This window comes from Pteronotus mesoamericanus, unplaced genomic scaffold (genome assembly GCF_021234165.1).
Source record: "Pteronotus mesoamericanus isolate MK-2021 breed Mesoamerican mustached bat unplaced genomic scaffold, CSHL_Meso_final scaffold_36, whole genome shotgun sequence".
Lineage (NCBI taxonomy): Eukaryota > Metazoa > Chordata > Mammalia > Chiroptera > Mormoopidae > Pteronotus > Pteronotus mesoamericanus.
The window spans coordinates 12,431,685-12,454,014 of NW_026555313.1; the positions used below are offsets into that span (position 1 = coordinate 12,431,685).

At 38.1% G+C, this 22,330-nt stretch overlaps 1 protein-coding gene across 1 annotated transcript in view; it reads left to right on the forward strand.

Annotated features, from left to right (window-relative positions):
• Positions 1 to 509: 509 nt before the first annotated feature.
• Positions 510 to 22,330, forward strand: part of CUL5 (cullin 5) — a 100,865-nt gene continuing 79,044 nt past the window's right edge. The window contains exons 1-2 of the mRNA XM_054592421.1: positions 510 to 990; positions 21,288 to 21,397. Coding sequence (XP_054448396.1) covers positions 967 to 990; positions 21,288 to 21,397 — 134 coding nt within the window. The 5' untranslated portion in view covers positions 510 to 966. The remainder of the gene's footprint in view (positions 991 to 21,287; positions 21,398 to 22,330) is intronic.

The following is a 22,330-nucleotide window of genomic DNA, read 5'->3' on the forward strand; positions in this document are numbered from 1 at the left end:
AGGCACTTTTTTTTTTTAAGATTTTATTTGATTATTTTTAGAGAGAGAGGAAGGGAAGGAGAAAGAGAGGGAAAGAAACATCGATGTGAGAAACATCGATATGTTGCCTCTTCTAACGGCCCAGATCTGGACAGAATCAGCAACCCAGGCATGTTCCCTGACCCAGGATCCAACCAGCAACCTTTCCCTCTGAACGACACAGTCAACCAACTGAGCCACACCGGTCAGGGCCCAGGGCTCGTGCCAGTCCCTCTTTAATAGAGTAGTCAATACTTTTGTGCATTCATTCATTCATGTATTCATTCAACAAATATTTATTGGGTGGCTTTCATGTACCAGCTCTCATTCAAGATAGCTGTTGCAAACATTTCATTAGACCGCCCTAAAAACCGAGTCCCTGGATTTGTCGCGCGGGCTGAGGAAAGATGTGTGGTCCCGCCAGCAGAGGGCGCGCTCCCGCCCCTCCGCTGCCTCCCTGCAGACCAAGACATCCAGGCTCCCACGCTCGCTCCCGAGCGCGCCCCCGCCCGCCGCGTCACGTGATGCAGCCGTGGAACCTGAGCTGCCGGGTCTAAGCCGAGCTAAATTCGTTGCCGGTGGCCGCTGCGGGCGCAACCACAAAGGCTAATCCGAAGAAGTGAGGAAGCTCGTAGAATCGATGCTTCCTCTTCGAACTCAGGTCGGCTCCCGTTACCTTCTCACCATTCGCCGTAGCCAGCTCCCTGAGCGTTTGCATGAGCTCTTCCGTGTGGAGAAGCTCCGGTGACCATGTAGGGAGAAAGAGAGAAAGCTCCAGGTACTTGGGACGAGGTCAGCGCTGTCGGCACGCCGCCCCGCCTCCCAACACACCCCCGGTGCGGCCGGTGGGCCCGTCGGACCTGGTGGGAATTCCGGCCTCCAGTTGTGGCCTGGTCTCGAGCGCCACGAAATCTCGCGTCGTCTCGCGAGATTCTAAGTTGAAGGAACATGGCGACGTCCAATCTGTTAAAGGTAAAACCCTCAGTCCAGCTTGGTTTTTAATCCGTGACCGCTGGGTTCAGCTCTTCAGGAAAGACTCGGTTCAGGTTCAGGAGGGAAATATGGCAGTTGTCTACCGGAAGGGAAGCCAGGGAGGCTGCCGCTGAGGACCGGAACGCGGGTCTCTGGCCTTGGGGTCGAGAGGCTCTGGTTGTCCCTCCAGCGGATTGACCGGTGTGAGAAAGGCCCGGTTGCGGTCCGACGGGGAGCGATGCTTGCAAGGGACCAGTTCTGGCCTCGGGCAGGAGAGGAAAGGTTGTGCATGTGTCCTGACTTACTAAGCGGTTGCTACTCTGAGGGTTTCAGTTATTTCCGAAATGAGAATCTAAGACGCATAAAAGGAAAATCCAAGAAAATGCTGCCTAATGTTGGTTTCATGACTATCCCCGCCTCTTCAATTTCTGTTCTCATTCTGCACGGAATTCCATGTCAGACAGAGTGCCTTCCACTCCACTCCACTCCCTGTTCTGCACGCTGTACTTTCCTGTCTACTATTCTCCCATTCTTCAGTTCCTATTTTACCCATTTTTCCTTGGGAAACAAACCCATTACAGCACACAACCAGTTGAGTGCTGAGGAAGTGCTACCCTAGTTTCAGGGCTTAGGAAAGTTACCGTATCCAGGAAAAACGGTTTAAAGTTAGTTTTATATATTTGGGATAGCAAAGGAGATCTAGGCCCAGAGGGGCACGTTCTCTATCATCAGTTAAAATGTAGAGAGGAGAATGAGGAAGACAGGGCACTAGTTTGCTTATTCTATGCTTGTGTTTATAGTAGGAACGTTTTACCTTAAAAGTATTTACTGAAATGGGGGTCTGATTAGCTCCGGGAACCTAAATACAAAGGATGAAGTACTCCTAACTCAAACCATCATTTATGCCTTTAGGCAGTGTGGATGGTAATAGAAAATAATTGAATAGAAAATACATGAACATATACTGAAACCTCTGTCATGTCTTCTCTAGACTATTTACATTAACTGTATGATAGATGGGACTGTCTTAAAATGTAGACCTATTTTTACTAGCTTAAGAGATAATGTATCTTCTTTTAAAGGGGGGAGGGGCCTAGAACGAGACTGATTTTGGCTGGTTAAAAGCTGTATGACTTTGGTTGGGCAGGTTTCTTAACCTCTTTGCCTGGTTTCCCATCAATAAAGTGAAATTATTAATGGCGCCTGTTTCATAGGAGCATTGTGAAGGTTGAGTTAATGAGTGTAAAATGCTTAAAACAGTGACAGGCACTTAATTCTTGAGCAATACACATAAATTACCGGAATTACTACTCTTGCTGTTTCTCTACGAAAAATAATTCATGGGAATTGAGTAGCTTGTCATACTCTACTCTTCTTTTGTAAGAGTATAGCAAAGTTCTAATAGTTTAGAAAAAAAATTTGTTTGACTTCTAAAGACTCCTGTTAATGCATCCACATGCAACATAAGCAATAGCTTGTTAATTAATTGAAATGTGTTAAAGATTGGGTTCCTAAATCTTTGTGAATTTTTGACTTGATTACCTGCATATACAGCAGGGTCTTTGTCTCCCCAAAAATTATCTCTTGGAAAAGAGTGAGTCACTTTATTTTACCCCATACAAAGCCTTGTGAAGCATTGACTGGAGGAGATAGAAGTCTGAAGTACTTCCGTCAACATTAGTAAGTGCTTACCTTGTAGAGGTTATGAATCTACATCTACAGCACACACCTATAGAATGAAAAAATTGCCTGAGTATATAGAAAATGAGCAGTTAGTATTTAGGTTAAAAAAATAACAAGGATTTAAAAATTCTGTAACTCAAACAACTTTTATAAATAAAAGGAAGGAAACAATGTTAAAAAAACTGGTAAATGACTCAATCATTCTAGGCAACGTGAAGACATGCCAAAGATAAACTGGGAAAATTTCAATAAAAATGTTGAAAGGGGGGAAATGAATTTATAAATATTATTTTATATAGCATGTGATTTTAAATATGTGCAACTAATGTAATGTAATGGACACTATAGAAGGCCATTTGAGATTTTTATCTGTATCACCAAAAGTTGACATATTTAAATTGGCCAGAAAACTCTCTTTTTTTCCTTATTTGGAGAGGGGAGCTTGTTCATACATTTAGGAATAGCTAATTAAAAAGTGGGAAGTTTGTCTTCCTTGGAGAAATGTAGTATGATCCTGTCAGGATAGAACCATAACATAAATTATAGGATCATTTAAATTCAAAGCTGGTGGTACCTTGAATAGAGATGGAGCTGGCTAGGGTGTGGCCAGATTAGTCTCATTTCCTTTGTTTGTTTGTTTGTTTGTTTGTTTGTGAGAATTAATAGAATGGTTCATTAGAAAAATGGTTTAGACATTGTGCAGTTAGATTTCACCAGAGCATGTTTGACAGAGTTATCATGTCCTATGGCCAAAAGAGAATGATGGAGGCTAGATGTGAATATAGTTAGAATTTCATTCATTATTAGTTAAACAATCCTGATTATCATCAACCCTGAAGGGAGGCCTTTGGTGTCTTACTGAAGGAAAATGTCCTGTTCCTCTTTTTGATTAAGTTAAATTTATTGAATTTGTGGATGATCCAAAGGGGGATAGTTCATGTTATGAAAGTTAAGATTCAAAATTTTGACATGAAACTTAGAAGTCAGAACTCAAGGCAAGAAAAACCACCTACTTTTTTAAATATTGGGATTTGATTTTAATAATACAATTGTATTCTCTATTTAAAACAAGTAGACTATTGCTGGATTTTGGAAATATTTTGGATAATACAAAGATTTGCGTTATACATTTTGATGTACAATTATCAGTTGCTTCGAGGAGTTTATAACTTTTTAATATTACTACTTTAACTTTTGTTTTAACATTTTCTTCCGTTCCTTTACTTTTGCAATTATCATCAAGACCTTCAGTGCTCATTTTTTAAATTTCCAATTTAGTATCCTTTTCCAAATAGCAATTGTTTAATCTTATTTTGCTGATCATTACCCTGTTTAATTCTTTGCTCATTACTTTATCCAGCTATTTGGAGTGCCCTTAGTTTCCTTGGTAAATACCACAAGTTTTTCTACTTTCCCCTATGTTCTCTTTCCAAGGTACCTCCTGTATTTCCTTCTTCCACTTTTTCTGCCTTCAATTCATCCCTCAGGACTCAGCAGTATGTCTCCTGTTATTTTGTTTCAGTCTCCTTTTTTCTGTGGGGATAAAAAAGTTCATGCAACTCCTCATAGAAACTTAACCTGTGCTGTGCTTTGGCCTCAAATTTTGCTGTTTTTCCCTTCACTCTCACAGTTCTTAGAAAAGCAGTCCCCAGTTGCTTCCTTTCTAATTCTTCACCTTTTCCCTTAACTTAATGTGAGCTGGCTGTCTCCCTGCCCTCACAAAATTATGTTGAAACTGTTAGTCTTAAGAGCTCTAGTAGCCTCGCAATTGTCAAATGAGAGCCTTCTCAGACATTCATCCTCTCTTCTTTTATTGTTGATTGCTACCTCTGGTTCCCTTTTGGTTTTTATGACATTTTCTCTTTGGTCTTCTCTCTGTCAGATAACTTGTGTTTTTCACTCACCTCCCACCTCTTTTCTCCTTTCCTCCCCAATATAATTATTTCTCAGGATTTAGTTTTTAGCCTTTTTCTATCTTTGCACTTTTTTTTTCTGGGACAGCCTTAACTCCCATGATTTCACTATTTTTATCTCTTAATCCTGACCTGAGCTCTGAACCAAAACAGTACTAACCATATCACTTTCCTGCTCAGATACCTTTGATGGTTCAAATTCTTTGAGATCCTTCCAGCTGGGCCTTCTCCCTAATAACACATTCATATTCATATTTTCTCCTTCCCTCTCTCCTCTCTTTTTCCCTTTCCCTCCCCCTCTTTCCCTCTCTCCCTCTTCCTGGCTTGTTATTTTTTGGTTCACTTGCTTACTAGAGTCTTCAAGACTCTTTATCTTTGCTGTTTCTTCTGTCAGGAATGCCTCCTCCCCTCAGGGTTTTCCTGTTAAAATCTTATTTATTCATTAACAGTCAGCCCAGATATCTTCTTCATTTTAGTGCTCTCAATTGGAATTAATTGTTGCCTACTCTGCACAACTATAGCACTGCCATCCGTCCCTTCTAGCACTTACATTGTGCCTTTTACGTATTAGTTACAGGACCTGTTTACATATCTCCCTTTTTGGATTGTGAGCCCCATTAATGCTGGGACTTTATTAGTTTTTTGATGCCTTAACCATCTAGTGCAAAGGAGTGATTCAGAGTTGTGTAGAATTTATTCATTATTGAAATAATTTTGTTAGACACATGTGTAAGGCATCATTTACATATCTTTACAAAGATATGTAAAACAATGTTCAGCCTATTTGGGAATTTAACATATACTAAAGGAGATTAAAGAGTACTAATGATTTGCTCTAAGGCAAGAATTTCAAGAGTGTTACCACATGCTGTATCGTCTTGTTTTGTTTTTTAAGATTTTATTTATTTATTTATTTTAGAGAGAGGGGAAGGGAGGGTGAAAGAGAGGGAGAGAAATGTCAATGTATGGTTGCCTCTTGCATACCCCAGCTGGGGACCTGGCCCATAACCCAGGCATGCGCCCTGACTGGGAATCGAACCTGCAGCCCTTTGGTTCTCAGGTCAGCGCTCAATCCATGGAGTAACCCCATGATCCAGCCAGGGCAAGATCAAGGAAGGTTTTATGGAGAAAGCACTGGATCTGAATTTTGAAGAATGGATAGGCTTTTTGTAAGTGGTGGTTAGCAGAAAATTTGGCAGGAAGGGAGACTAGATTGTTATGGCTGCAATGCATGTTGTGCATGCAGGAGTGCATGTTGTGTTACAGTCTACGTGAATGGTCCTCCTTGAAGTCTTTGGAGCATAGTAGCCCAGAATATGGGAAACAATGGGAGACAGGAATACAAATGAAAGTCAGATTAGATTGTGAAAGGTCTTTAAGGCTAGACAAGGGAGTTTGAAATAAAGTTTCATAATGAGGAATATTTGAAAGAATATGTGAACATATATATTATTAAGCCCTCAATCTCTTATTGGCTCTTACATATAACTCATGTTACTCATCATTACTTCTATTTTGTGTGTATTCAAAGTATGATTTGTGGGGTGGCCATGAATGAGGGGCATTTGTGTTAATAAAACCATGTTTCTTAAAACCAAACAGGAATCTTTAAGTCTGTGAAAAATAAAATCATTCAACAAGTATTTAGCATTTTCTAATTCCAACTAGATAGTGGTAATATAGGCAGACAAATTCTTGCCCTTAATATAACTTACATCTTTGTGGGGGAGAGAGGCAATAAACATACAAGTAAATAAATATGTACTGTAAAGTCAGGTTTTGATAAATGTTATGAAGAAAAATAATCATGGTAAAGGATAGCGAGTGATAGGTATTATTTTTGATAGGATGATTAGGGAAGGTTTCTAAGGAGATGGCATTTGAGGTGAGACCTGAATGAAAAAAGGGAACAACTCATGTATTGGGTGGGCCAAAAAGTCTGTTTAGTTTTTTCTGTAAAATAAAAGACACGTTTTTCATTTTCACCAATAACTTTATTGATTTGGATATTTTGAGTATGTCAGCCTTTTCCTATATGGTATAATATTGAGTGTTCTCAATTAATGTCTTGATTTGATTGCTAACAACTTCAACTGGCCTACGTGACCGTGGAGCATCATCCAGCAAGAAATCTCCAGCACAAAACTCCACAAACCACTTTTGACACTTTCAGTGAGTCACAGCACCTTCTCCATTCACTGCACAAATCTTTTTCTGCATTTCAGTTGCGTTTTTACCTTTCTTGAAGTTATAAAGCATAATATGTTAAAAATGTTGCTTATTTTCTTCCATCTTCGATATTAAAATGGCTATGCAAAAATCCACCAATTATGGTAAGTTTTTTAAATGCACACTGATATGACAGCAGTCACAATACAATACAATACAATAAAATAAAATTGTTTCGAAGGAGGTTAAAGACAACTAAGTACTACTAGAGCCATCTTATGGAAAAAACAGAACGAACTTTTGGGCCAACCCCATAGTTACTATAATCTGAAGGTGGTTTGTGTTAATTAAAGCTACTAACAGGAAGTTATAATTCAAGATGAACTTTGAGAGTTCAGCCATCTATCAGTGAATTAGAAGAGGAGAATTTTAGACTACAGGAGGGTATCAACAGGACATTAGATGTCTATATGGGGGACAGAGAGAAAGGGTAGAGAACGAGAGGTAGATAAAAACAAGTATTTCTTATTATTTTTTTTGCTAGGGTCCTGGTGAACTTAGTTGTGTCACAGAAAGTCATCTGCCTCTTGCCTCAGTATAGTAGGTAGAGTAAATTGGTGCCTGATAGCTTCTGTAAAAAAGTTAAGTTACAGCCCTGGTTAAAACATTGGTCATAAATCATAGAGTACATACAAGTGATATCAAGGATGTTTGATTTCTATAACTGGGGGCAGTTCATTCCACTAATATGTGAGACTGGACTCTGTGCTGCATAGTATTCTAAGTGTCAGTGTTGCAGTAGTAAAGATGACAAGTTAAAGAAAGAAGTAACACATTGGGTAGTTTTTGTAGCAATGAGGATTGTGATGAAAATATAGTCAAGAGTGTTCAGAAGATGGGGACACCATTTTACTTATTTACAACAGAAAATAATCTTATTTTTCCCCTAAATATTGCTTTCAACTATATTCTGTTGAATTTTCCTTCCCTGGCACTAATGACATTTTAGTCAGATCCCATAGATTTCTCATCTTCTTAAAAAGTTTTGTGTAGTCCGAATTAAAATTTCAGTCTCATAGCAAGTCAAGTCAACCCTCCTACCAGCTCAAGGCCTTGGCTCTGCGTATGCAGAGAAGAAAGGGAGAAGGACATTTCTTAAACTGATTTGGGAAGTCCTCTCTGAGGTGACAGGGGTGCTGAGACCAGAATGATCTGCATTTTAGGCAAAGATCTTAAGGTGCTGTGGTGAGATTGGCATATTTAAGAAATTACCTTTAAAAGGGTGGTATGGCTGCCGTAGAATTGGCAAGATTCAAATATATGCTGTAGATTGTGGTTCTTTGGGTTAATGGGGATTGCAAATGTGGTTTTAAAATCACATAACTGGGAGCACTGGTGGCTTATAAGCCCACACATTCAAATAGCTAACCTTTAATTTATAAGAGACCTACAATATACAAATTGGATTCCTTTTGTAAATTATTAGAATGTCTTCATTGGATATAATCAGTAATCAATAGATTAGGAACTTCAAAGAAGGAACAAAGACAAATCTTTTTTTAAAAAAGATTTTATTTATTTATTTTTAGAGAGAGGGGAAGAATGGAAGAAAGAGAAGGAGAGAAACATCAATGTGTTAGAGATAGAGCAGTTGGCTACCTCTCGCACACTCCCAACTGGGGACCTAGCCTGTAACCCAGGCATGTGCCGTGACTGGGAATCAAACCCGTTATCCCTTAGTTGGCAGGCCAGCACTCAGTCCACTGAGCCATACCAGCCAGGTTAGAACAAAGCCAAATCATAAAACAACTAAACTCCTTGTGTTGTGGTCAGAATACCATGGGCATGAAAAAATGCAACTGATAGAAAATAATTGCTATTTATTGTATACATATTATTATTTCTTGTCTTGCCTTCAGCTTGTCCTTTCACCATAACTCTTCTTGCTTTTCTGTCATCACAAAAAAAGATGTAGCAAGATGATGTACAGGAATAATAGCTACTTTTATTTATTTTCTCTTAAATGAAATATTTGACATAATATTGTAGTAATATTGCGTCTGCTCTCTGATGGGGTATGTTGTGTTATATAGGGATTTCTGGACATCTTCAGGCAAACTAATAAATCATTATTTGTATTTTTGTTTCAAAGTAAGTGAGTCATTCAAAAATGGTTCTGTTACCTTTAAAACATTTTGCAAGCCAGTGGACTTTTCTGTTTTTGTTTCTTTTATGTGTTTATTTAAGCATTCCTATTTTTTAACATGGTCCTGAATTTTCCACATAATCAATTATATGTCTGCTTTTTCTTGGGATTAAATAAAATGGGATTGTTGTAGATGAACTCATTGTTCAAAAAAGCGCTCTTGAATTTCAATGAGAGGTGTGCAGATATTTTAAAGTAATACTATGTTCCAGAAAAATCTGTATAGTGTCTTTCATTACTGGCCTATAACACCTCCCTATAGTCCAAACCCATTATAAAAAAGTTTAATTTTTTCTGTAATTAGTTTTCTTTCAAATGCATGCTTTTTTGTTTTTATTTTTGTTTTTTCTTTTAGACAACCATGGTAAGAGATTGTGGGACTTTTTGTTAATCTGTTTTAGCACTGGTTCTTTCATTAAGGAATACTCTTCAGATAAAGCTGAATATATTTTATTTAGGTCTGGGCAACCAACATCTTATATTAAGGCATTCTGATTTTTTAATACTGATTAGGGCGGGGAAAGGGAGCTGAACGTTTGCTCATCTATTTTTCTTTCATTTTTTTTCATACTGTTTTCATCCTCTCTCCTAATTGTTTCTGAGAAACTTGAAATTGATTTTTTTTCCCCTCAGCCCTGTGAGGGAGACGCTAAGTAAAAAGCAGTTTAGTAGTATATAAACTTTTATTTAAAAGATAGAGAAAGGGAGAACACAGGGAAAAAGAAATGAAGGCTACGAGTTATAAGTGCTTTATCTGACAGTACATCTAAAACTGAACTCATCTCTTCTCCTAAACCATCCATCTCAAATCCATTCATCCCTGGCATTTCTTCTAGGGTCAGTGACTCCACCATTCACTCAAGTCAGTTACTAAGACCTCTATTGTATTATCAAATAGGTAGAACAAACACTTGTTTAGGGTAGCCTATACCAAAGAAAAAAGTGTTGTGTAGGGAGGTTACACATATATCCTCATAACAACCCTTTCAAATACATGCTTATTATATCTATTTTATATAGATGAAACTGGAGCACAAAACTTACTGAAAGTGACACATTTGGCAAGTGGCTAAATTATAATTTTATTCTTAGAAAGTCTGCTTCATGACCATCTTACCATTAGCACCTTTCTGTTGCATTGCCTCAATTTGGGGTTTCATCATTTATTGTCCTTGGGGACTATTGCAATTGCTTCCTGTAGACTCCCTTTCGATTTTTCCTTCAATTAATTTATAGATGATCTTTCTAGAAGTTAAATATAATTATTTCAGTAGCCAGTGGCTATCATTCTCCCATCATCCAAAGAATTATTTTATTTAATGTGTTACAAATTGTTACTATCGTTTATTTTGCTTAGATTGAATACTTTCTTACTTTCTGGCACAAAAATGTGTTCCAGAATCATCCTTGCCCCAACCTTGGAATGAGCACATTCTCTAAGAAGTCTTTTGTGGAATAGAGTATTGAGAAATCAAAATCTTGATGCTAGGCATGCAAATGTCTATTGGGGTACCAATCCTTTCAGGCCCGCTCAGTGGACTGAACTTGGATACAAACACAAACACATATACATACGCCTAGACTTATTTCTATATCTGTGTTATTGAAAGCCATGAGTTCACCCCAATCCCCCCAATTCCAATAAATTGAATTCTGTCTTTTTCCCTTTTCATATATGTAACTTCCATCTCTGGCAGTGAGAGAAATCTGGCTTTTGGACTGAATTATTCAGGAAGGAGGAATGAAGGGATGGAAGGAAGGAAGCTATTGTAACATTCTTAATATGTATAAATGTGAAACTCTGTACATTTCTTAAGCTCAAAATTCTTTATTAATTAAAAATTAGACTTACCAATTAAATATAACACTATAAAAACTCAAGGTTTAAACAACGGCAGCATGACAATTTTTAAAGTAGACTATTTATGATCTATGTACATACATTTTTCATAAGGTAAACATACCTGTATAATCAGACCCATAGCTAGTAGAATATGAACAGTACCCCAAAAGGCCTTCTCTTATCTGTCTCAGTCTGTAACTTGCTACTCCCTCCCCATGATAATCACTGATCTGGTTTCTAATAACTATAGATGTGTTTTGCCTATTCACGAACATAGGATGTACTCATGTCTGATTTCATTGCTCAACATTGTGTCTGTAAGGTTCATCTATATTACTACATGTTAAGTTTTTGTTGCTTTATCCTATTTCACTGTTACGGCTATTCCACAATTATTCCATCCTATTGTTGATGGACATTTGCGTGGTTTCCAGTTTTTTATTATTGAGAATAAAGACACTGTACTTTCTTTTACAGGTTCTTTGGTAGACAGATGTATGTAATGTAGCTCTGTTGGAAGTATACCTAAACATGAAATGACTGGGTTATATGTTGTACATATGTTTAGCTTTTGTAGACACTGCTAAGTAATTTTCTGAGAATTCTGATTTTTCTAAATTCTCTCTAATTGTTGGTATAGATGTTCTTTGCTGTTTTATCCTTTTCAGTGGTATGTAGTGATATTTCATTGTGGTTTTTATATGTTTTTTCTTGATGATGGATGATGATGGGTGCCTTTTCATATGGTAATTGGCCATTTAGATACTGTTTTTATGAAGGGTTTATTCAAATGTTTTACCAGTTTTTATTTATTTAAAAATATTTTATTTATTTTTAGAAAGGAGGGAAGGAAGGTAGAGAGGGAGAGAAATATCAATGTGTGATTGCCTCTTGCATGCCCCCAACTGGGGACTTGGCCCGCAACCCAGGCATGTGCCCTCACTGGGAATCAAACCAGCAACCCTTTGGTTTGCAGGCCAGCACTCAATCCACTGAGCCACACCAGCCAAGGCTGTTTTACCAGTTCTTAAATTGAATTGTCTTTCTTGTTAATTTTTAGGAACCTTTACATATCTGGATAAGAGCCTTTCATGGGCATGTGTATTAGAAATATCTTTTTCCATCCTGTGGATTGCTTTTTTCACTCTTTTAATGGTGTCTTTTAAGGAACAAAGGATCTTAATTTTAATATAATACAATTTGTCATTTTCTTATTTTTCATTTTTTACTTTTAAAGATTATTTATTTATTTATTCATTTTTAAAGGAGAAGGGAGGGAGAAAATAGGGAGAGAAGCATCAGTGTGTGGTTGCCTTTCACACACCCCTTACGGGGGACCTGGCCCACAGCCCAGGTCAGGTCCTGGGATACGAACCTGACTGGGAATCAAACCAGAGACCCGTTGCTTCACAGGCTGGCACTCAGTCCACTGAGCCATACCAGCCAGGGCACAATTTGTCACTTTTTTAATGGTTAGTCTTGGTTATTATGTCATATGAATGATCCATCCCTCTACTTGTATTAATATTTTATTTAACTTTTTAAGGACAAAAACAAAATTAAAAATTTATTTCTATAGTTTTGAGTCTCAAGATTACATCCTGGACTCTTAGGAGTCTGTGAACTACAATTTAAGAAGCATCGTACTAGAATGTGAATTCCTTGAGGGCCTTTCATTTGTGTCCCAGTGACAAGTATAATTCTCCATGTATCTAAGGGTTAAAATGTACAGTTTTTTCCATGTATAAAATGATAATATCATCTAATACATAGGGTAGTTGTGAAGAATAAATGAATTAATACTTGTATGTATTTAGAACAGTACCCGGTACCTACTTAGCAATCAGATATTATAAAGTAAAATGATCAAAATGATGGAATGATCTATACTGAAAATTACATATACTGAAGTTAAATGAGAGAGGATATAAATAACTCAAAATTTATTTACAGATACCAGATATTTGAACTACCTGTGGCATTATAAAGGAAACTATTTGAAGATTTTTAAAAAAGAAAAGAAAATTCTCTTTTGTACCACAGATACTGCATGTATAGAATAGACAAATGCTATATATTTGTAATGAAAGAAATAGTAAAACATCTTGTGGAATCCAGTAGGGTCCAACCTGTGGCCTGCAGGCTGTATGCAGCCCAGGAGGGCTGTCAGTGTAGCCCAACACAAAATTGTAAATTTACTTAAAACATTATGAGATCTTTTTGTGATTATGTGTTACAATGTATTTAATAGGTGGTCTGAGGGAGTTCCTTTTCTTTGAGTGTGGCACAGAGACACCAAAAGGTTGGATACGCCAGGATTAAACAAAACAATAATATAATGAGAAAGTTTTTAAAATTCCACTCTTCTATAACCTCAATATCAAGCATCCTACTCTGATTACCCCCTCCTATGTTTTTAACTAACTCTAGTGTTCTTATTCTGGTAATCTAACTCTGCTAGGGCCTCCAGCTCATTGATACTAACACTTTACTGTTTGTCTTAGATCTGTGGAGTTTTTTATTATTAAGTCATCATTATTTTTCAATCACAGTTGACATACATTATTAAATTAGTTTCAGGTGTATACCCCATTAGATATTACATAACTTACTAAGTGATCATCCTGATACATTTCATACCCATCTGACACCATACGTAGTTATTAGAATATTATTGACTATATTCCCTATGTTGTGCTTTACATCTGCATGACTATTCAGTTCTACCAATTTGTACTTGTTAATCCCTTCATCTTTTTTGCCCATAACCCCCCACCCCCTCCCATCTGGCAGCCATCAAAATATCCTCTCTATCTGAGTCTGTTTCTGTTCTGCTTATTAGTTTATTTTGTTTTTTAGTTTCAACTGTTGATAGTATGCATTTATTGCCATTTTATTGTTCGTAGTTTAGTTGTTTTTTTTTTTTTTTTTTGGTCTTCTTCTTAAAGAAGACCCTTTAACATGTCATGTAATACCAGCTCGTTGGTGATGTAGTCCTTTAGCTTTTTCTTGTCTGGGAAGCTCTTTATCTGTCCTTTGATTCTAAATGATAGCCCTGATGAGTAGAGTAATCTTGATTGCAGGTCCTTACTTTTTACCAGTTCGAATATTTTGTGCCAGTCTCTCTGGCCTGCCAAGTTTCTGTTGAAAAATCGGCTGACAGACTTATGGGAGCTCCCTTGTAGATAACTAACTGTTTTTCTCTTGCTGTTTTTAAGATTCTCTCTACCTTTAACCTTTGGCATTTTAATTGTGATGTATCTTGGTGTGGGCCTCTTTGAATTCATCTTCTTTAGGACTGCCTGCACTTCCTGGACTTGTGTGCCTATATCTTTCAACACGTTAGGGAAGTCATTATTTTTTCAAATAGGTTTTCGATTTCTTGCTCACTTTCTTCTCCTTCTGGCAACTCCATGATGTCAATGTTGGTATGCTTGAATTTGTCCCAGAGGCTCCTTAAAATATTCTCATTATTTTTGGATTCTTTTTTCTTTTTGCCATTCTGATTGGGTGTTTTTTGCTTCCATATATTCCAAATTGCTAATTTGATTGTCACTTCATCTACTCTACCATTGATTACTTGTAAACTATTCTTCACTTCAGTTAGTGTGTCCTTCATTTCTGACTGGTCCTTTTTTATGTTAATGTTCTCACTAAGTTTGTTGAGCATCTTTATAACCAGTGTTTTGAACTCTGCATATAATAGATTGCTTGTTCCATTTTGTTTAGTTCTTTTTCTGGAGGTTTGTTTTATTGTTTCATTTGGGACATTTTTCTCTGTCTCATTTTGGCAGCTGCCCTGTGTTTGTTTCTATGTATTAGGTAGAGTTGCTGTCTCTCAGGATTGGTACAGTGGCTTAATGTAGTAGGTGTTCTGTAGGGTCCAGTGCCACAGCCTCTGTGATTACCCACGCTGGATACTTCAGGTGAGCCCCATGTGTGGCCTGTGTATACCGTTCTGTTGTAGTTGAGCTTTGATGTTGACATGTCAATGGTAGGGATTTACCCCGAGGCTGATCAGCTTCAAGAACTGGCTGCGACCTCCGACCACCAGAGATGATCAGCTGTGCAGGGGCTCACCCCACAAAGCAGGACTTACTTCATCAGGGCCTTGGTGCCTGTGGAGTCTGCCTCTTGAGGTTTCACTTATGGAGGTGGTTGGGTGGTGGTGCTTCAATATCATCTGAAGCTGTCCACTGGATGCACTGACTCTAGGGCTTCCCTGGAGGTACAGTACAAAGTCAGCTGTCACCAGATGTTGCTCGTTTAAGAGATTTTAGGCAAATCTGAAACATGAACTGTGAAAGGCCTTTTGTATGGAAAAGCAACTGGAAACAGCTTGGATGGGGCTGTAAGTTGAATGGAGCAGGGCCTCAGGAAACACCAGGGTCGGGTAAAGAGTATGAGGCAGGTTGATGGAGTCTCAGATACAGTTGGGGTGAGGGCTCAGAAAAGGAGCGATGGCCCCTGCCATCACTTCTGTCTAGGAGAAAGCTGCCCTCCAGCACTTGCCCTGATGTCAGCAATTCACTTCCTCCCTGCATGTCCCTGGGGCTGCTGCCCCAGTGCTAGAACTGAGGGGGAGTGAGTCTGGGTAAATCTGTGCATGGGCCCTTTAAGGGAACTGCCTGGGACTCCAGTAGCTTCAGTCATCCCCACTGGTTCTTACAGCCAGAAATTACAGGGACTTCTCTTTCTGGCACTAGAACCCTGGAATGGAGAGGCCTGGCTAGGACCCCACTCCTCAGGAGGAATGTCTGCAGCCAAGATATCCCTCCCAATTTTTACTTGCCACACATGGGTGTGGGACCAGACTGTTCTGCCTCTCTGCTCCTCCTATCAGTCTCCATTTGACTTCTTTAATTCCCTAGTTGTAGGACTTCCATTCAGCTCGGTTTCAGGCAGTTCTGAACAGTGGTGGTTTTGCAGTTTAGTTGTAATTTTGATGTGGTTGTGGAGGAGGCAAATACTGTGTTTACCGGTACCACCATTTCCCCTCAAGTCTCTTACCAAATATGTGTTGGTTAGGTCACTGATGTTGTCCCATAGCTCACTGATACTCATTTTTAAAATCTTTTGTTTCTATGATCATGCTTTCTTCTATCTTCTTGAATGGGGGATTATATTTATAATAGCTGGTTTAACATTTTTGTCTAATAAAACTATCAATGTCATTTCTGGGTGAGTTTCTGTTGACGGGTTTTTCTCTTGATAGGTTATATTTTTCTGCCTTTTTGCCTAGCTGGTAATTTTTTATTGGATGCCAGACATTGTTAGTTTTGTTTTGAGGGCTGAAAAGATAAGATTCCATTTTTTACAGCTGAGTAATCCATTGTGTGTATGTACCAATTTTTTTTTTTTACCACAGCTTTTTTATCCACTCATTTATTGATTGTCACCTGGGTTGCTTCCAAATCTTGGCTATTGTAAATAATGCTGCAGTGAACATTGGGGTGCATATATTCTTTCTAATTAATGTTTTGGGTCTCTTCAGATATATTCCCACAAGTGGAATTGCTGGATCATGAGATAGTTCCATTTCTAATTTTTTGAGGAACCTTCACAATATTCTTCATAGTATTTGCACCTATCTGCATCCCCACCGGCAATGCACAAGGGTTTTCTTTTCTCCACATCCTTGCCAACACTTGTTGATTTATTGATGATAGCCATTCTGACAGGTGTGAGGTGGTCTCTCATTGTGGTTTTGATTTGTATTTCTCTGATGATTAGTGATGTTGAGCAACTTGTCCTTTGTCTAATCAGTTACCTTCTGTACATGCCCCGATGTGGGAACTGAACCCACAACATAGGCATGTGTACTGACTGGGAATCAAACATGCAACCTTTTGGTGTTGGGGATGACGCTCCAATCAACTGAGCCACCTGGCCAGGATCAGAATGCCATACTCTAGATTGTCTTGCCACCTCTCTCAGATGGCAATGCCAAATCACATTTCTCTGGTTGCTCTGTCTTCTTTCATAGTTCTCACTCTTTTCCCTACTTCTTAATGTTGGATACTTAAGGACTGGGCCTGGGTTGTCGTCTTATATTCACTTCCTTAGTGATCTTATTCATTGTCAAGTTTTAAAACCCATCTATCTGTACTCTGATGACTCAAATTTATATTTCCTGATCATATCTTTCTTTTAAATTCTAGATTTACGTATCAAATTGAGTATTCAGTGTCTTCAAATGGCTGTTTAATAGATACATCGAAATGCAACATGTCTGAAACCAAATTCCTGAGCTTTCCTTCTTAAGACTGTTACATCTGCAGTTTTTCCATTCCAATTGATCGCAACACCAAATCACATTTCTCGGACGTGTCAAATCACAAAACTAAAACAATTTAGTAATTGGTTTGGTGTCCTTTAATCAAGGAGAAAGAGTCATGGTTTGGGGGAAGACAGTGTGTAACAATCATTGGAGCATTTTTCCTGAGGAATTTTGAGCAAGAGTGAATGTTATAGAATGTTAGAAGAGGCAGCATGGAAACAGGGCCCGGTTGGCTAGGAGGTCAGGGATTTCCTTATAAGGCTAGCAGGCCCTATTTTTTTAGTTAAGGTTAGCTAGCTAGCTGTGTTGGAGGATTGTAATCAGCATTAGGTTTGCTTGACAGTGAGGCATTTTCCATATGTGCAGGTTCACTTAGGTTTAGATTTATGATGTGGGCTGGACCACTGGGGTGGCCTCCACTTTCTGGGTCGCAATGTACAAATTAAGTTTATTAGACAAAAGCCTTGGAGACATGCTTTATTTCTTTATCTCCTCTTGCATGCACACTGTCAGGAAACCCTGTTAGTGCCACCTTTAAAACATAAAATCTAACTACTACTCACTACCTCCATTTCTACTACCTTGGCCCAAGACATTATCGTCTCTCACCTTGACTCCTAACCCAACACTCAGCTTTAACCCTTGCCCTTTGTGATGTATTCTTAACACAGCAATCAGGGAGATGTTAAAATGGAAATCAGATCCTGTCATTTCTTCAAAATTTTTTAATGGTTCCCCATCTCTCTTACTGAAGCCAAAGTCTTTGTAATGGCCTTCAAAGCCATGCAAGATCCAACCCTCTATTTTTCTGACCTCATCGGTGCTTTCCTCTGTCCTTAGTTTGCTCTACTCTGAGTATGTCAGACATCCTTCTGTGTTTGGATTAGGGTCTTTGCAATGGCTGCTTTCTCTGCCTGCAGTACTCTTCCCCCACATATTTTCCCTGGCCAACTCCCATTGGCTTCCCCATGGCCCATTTGTGTGTAAAGAGTACCTGTGAAAGAATTAATTGTGCCGTAAGAAGTGCATGATAGAGGGGCAGGAGTATGGCAAATGTTGAAATCCTCTCAGCAGAGAAGAGCCAGTGGGTGAGATAATCCAAGACTAACTAGCAGTTGGTGAGCTCTAAGTACTAATGTAATTGCTGTTGTGAGTAATAATGAAAGAATTAAAGCAGATACTTTGTAGTACATTAATAGAGATGAAGCAGCCTTTATTTAACCATTAGAAACATTGATAAATCATGGTTCATAATTTGAAGGTCCCTACACTTAATAAGGCAGTAGGTAGTTTTGTAGGTAGTAGGTTTAGTGTCCTGCTGCATAGTTATGACAATGATATGCTCTTCAATTTCAGAGAATAGGTCAAAGAACTTTTTGAATATCATTTTTTGGAATCTATTGTAAAAGTTTAATAGAAAGCATTTAATTATTAAATTTCTTCTTTAATTGACTATTAGGGGGAAATATTTCTGTAGTTAATCTTGTTTGTTCATAAAACAGGATAACCAAAATGTGTTATTTTGACATAACTTATTCCAGAGCCTAACCACTACTTAATTTACCTCAAATAACCTGTTTACTCTAGTCCTCTGTACCTTTCTGATTTTTAATTGTAGGATTTATACTATGTTTAATTTTATAAATTGCCAAAGTTGCTTATGGAGATAGACTTAATTGACATTATAAAGTATCCCTTTATGAAGAGGAAATTATGATTCTCCATGTCATAGGGAAGAACAGATTTGCGTGTGCTTTCTATTCTTTCATATTTGTTTGTACCTCTTTTCCTCAGAGGGAAGAGTACATGAAGAAATGAGGGTTATAGGAAAAGAATGACAGTACAAAAAGATTAGTACACAAAATGTATGCCACAGGATCACAAATCTGACTGAATTTTTCATTAGCCAACTTACAAAAGGTAAAAACAAACTAGTTAATCTGGGAAGAAGCAGAGCTAATCCTGGTATTACATTTTGAATGAATATCTTCTGTGAGTCTTTAACAAAAATGCTCTGTGATAAAAGTAGGTACCTGGGACAAGACAGTACAGTAACTTTAGGATCAACTGTGTTTGTAAATGTAAGAAGCATCACTTGCTTTCACAATCATTTAATATTAGTGGTCCCTAGCCTTTTTGCAGTCATAAACCCTCTTAGCATTTTTAAAAAAGATTTTGTTTATTTATTTTTAGAGAGAGGAAGGGAGGGAGAAAGAGAGGGAGAGAAACATCACTATGTGGTTGCCTCTCAAGAACCCCCCTATGGCGGACCTGGCCCACAACCTAGGCAAGTGCCCTAACTGGGAATGGAACTGGTGACCCTTTGGTTTGCAGGCCAGCGCTCAGTCTACTGAGCCACACCAGCCAGGGCAGAACACTCTAACATTTTTACATACTTTTACGTACATGAATATGCTAAACATGCAAATTTTAAACTCACCTCAAGAGATTGCGATCCAGCAGGTGTGAGGTAGATTTCAGAAATCTGTATGTGTACCCCCATCCTAGGTGATTCTGATGTAGGTCCCCATCAGACTATATGTTTAAAAACTGCTTCTGGGTTTATAATTTTGGGGAGTTCATAGATTCCATGCAGAGTGTGAACCCTCTCTCATTCAAGTGAGCAACACCCTCGACAACATTCACAGTGAAAAGAATGAGTTTCTTAGGGGTGTGTGATACTGGTATATTAGAAAATTCATGATTTTTGTTCAAAATTATTGGCAAAAGCAAGGCACATGGCTATATTTGACTTAAATGAAAGCAGTATTAATGACTAATACATTTGGAGTCTCTCTTTTTAGTGACATAAGGATTTATTTTTTTCTAATATTGAATATTGAATATTTTCTAATATTCACATTCCTGGGATAAATCATGTATGATTATGAGGTATCATTCTGTTGATATGCCCCTTGTTTAATTCACTATTTATTTAAGATTTTTGTATCTATGTTCTTTATTTAGATTGGTCTAGAGTTTCCATTTCTTCTCTTCACATCTTGTTGGTATTAATCAGTGTCTTCTTAGCATTCTAAAATAAAATGGCTATCTTCATGGTTGTTTTCTTTTTGTTTTTATTTTGGTCTCAGTTTTCAGAGTGTGTATAGATTTTAAATGTACTTTTTTAAGAAGTTTAGGTCAACAATAAAATTAGAGGCCATATTCTCCACACACAAAACCACCTTCACTTTTCACATCAGCTGCATGTTTGGGGGTTCCCAAAACCAACATTAGGTTTCATAATTCATTAGAAAAACTCAGCTCTTACTCTGAGTTGCTCTACTCTTGGTTATGGTTTATTACAAGGAAAGGAAACTTTAAGACTCTGGCTGGTGTGGCTCAGTGGATTGAGTGCTGGGCTGCAAACCAAAGGGTTACCAGTTTGATTCCTGGTCAGGGTACATACATGTCTGGGTTGTGGGCCAGGTCCCCAGTCGGAGGCATGCGAGAGGCAAACAGTCGATGTTTCTTTCTCACACATTGATGTTACTCTCCCTCTCTTTCTTCCTCTCTTCCCTTTTCTCTAAAAAAATACATAAAATATGTTTTTAAAAAGTGAAAGAAAGAAAGAGAGGGAGGGAGGAAGGGAGGGACGGAAGGAAAGATTAAGATGAGCCAAAGGAAGAGACACATAGGGCAAAGTCCAGTTGGGTTTCGAACATAGAGCTTCCCTTGTCCTCTCCCATGAAGTCATGTCTTAGTTCTCTTTGCCTCAGTGTGTGATGGTGCGTATATGAGAAAGAAAAAATTGTGTATTTATTCTTAGATGTTTAAACTTCAGTCACCTTCAAAATATTCTCCACTTGATTTAGTACTGACCTATTGAGACGTGTTTTTCCACTGCTCAAGACTACATGGGTATCATAAATTCCCTCCCTAAATCACATTGTTAGATTACCCAATACGTCCTAAGGTCTCCAAGTTACCAAGGGCCCAGAGATTATCTACTAGAAGCCAAGGGCAAAGACCTTCACTTTGGACAAGGTCAAATTCTTTACTATACCGTTTGACAATTGATCTTTTTTTTTATTATTATCTTTCTGTGATTCCTCGATACCAGATTAAGTTTAGAGGGATTCCACTATGAAAACCTGATTCTTTTACAGTTCCTTTGTTATCTCTTAAAAGGTGAAAATAACAGCTTTGATTTAACTGCATTTAAATTAAAATATTGTTTATCCTTTTCTTTTTTATCAAAAGAATAAAGGATCCCTTCAGTTTGAAGACAAATGGGATTTCATGCGTCCAATTGTTTTGAAGCTTTTACGCCAGGAATCTGTTACAAAACAGCAGTGGTTTGATCTGTTTTCGTAAGTAATCCATTAATTCTAACTTTTTGTTAACAAAAGAAATTTTGGTGATGCATTTCTGTATCCAAATGTAATGTTTACTCTAGGTTGATCTGTTTATTTGTTTAAAATTGTTACTACTTTTGTTGGGGGTCCCCAGGACCACCCATAGTTTCAGTGATTTGCAAGGAGAACTCATAGGACATTTTCACAGCTATGATATATTACAGCAAAAGGATACAAATGCAAATCAACAAAGGGGAAAAGGCACTTGGGGTGAAGTGTGAGGAAAAACAGGCACAAACTGCTAGGGGTACTCTCCCAGTAGAGTCACATGGGGCACATAATTTCCCCAGCAACAAGACTGACAACATACGTGATGTGTTGTCTACCAGGGAAGCTCATTGGAAACTCAGTACCCGGGGTTTCTATTGGAGGCTAGTCACATAGGCAGCATCTGCCTGTCATATACCAAAATTTCAGACCCTCAGAAAAAGAGAGCAGGTGTTTAGTGTAAACCATACTGTTTATACAGATTATTAGGCACAGTTAGCTATTCTCATCATTTCAGGAAAGGTTAATATCAGTGTAGGGAACTGTGGACCATTCAGGTTCTCAGATGCCAGCCTAGGGCAACAAAGCTTTTCTAAGGAAAACAATCCTAGGTCTGTTGTGTTAATTCATGGCCATTGGCCAAATGTTCTTACAGCAAAACTATTAGCAGTAGGACTTCATACAGCAAGGCAAGACCAACCCATAGTATTGATCGCAGACCTTTTAGAGGTCCTGGATTTAGCTAGTTAAAATAAAAGCCATTAATGATGAGGCTTATCTTAGAAAACTAGGTGGCTTTCTCCCTTAGTTTCTCTATGGACCTGTACATGACCTGAAGTATCAGTTTAGGCAAAGTATAACTCTGGCTGATAAACCAAAGCAGACCTGAACACTTTCCAG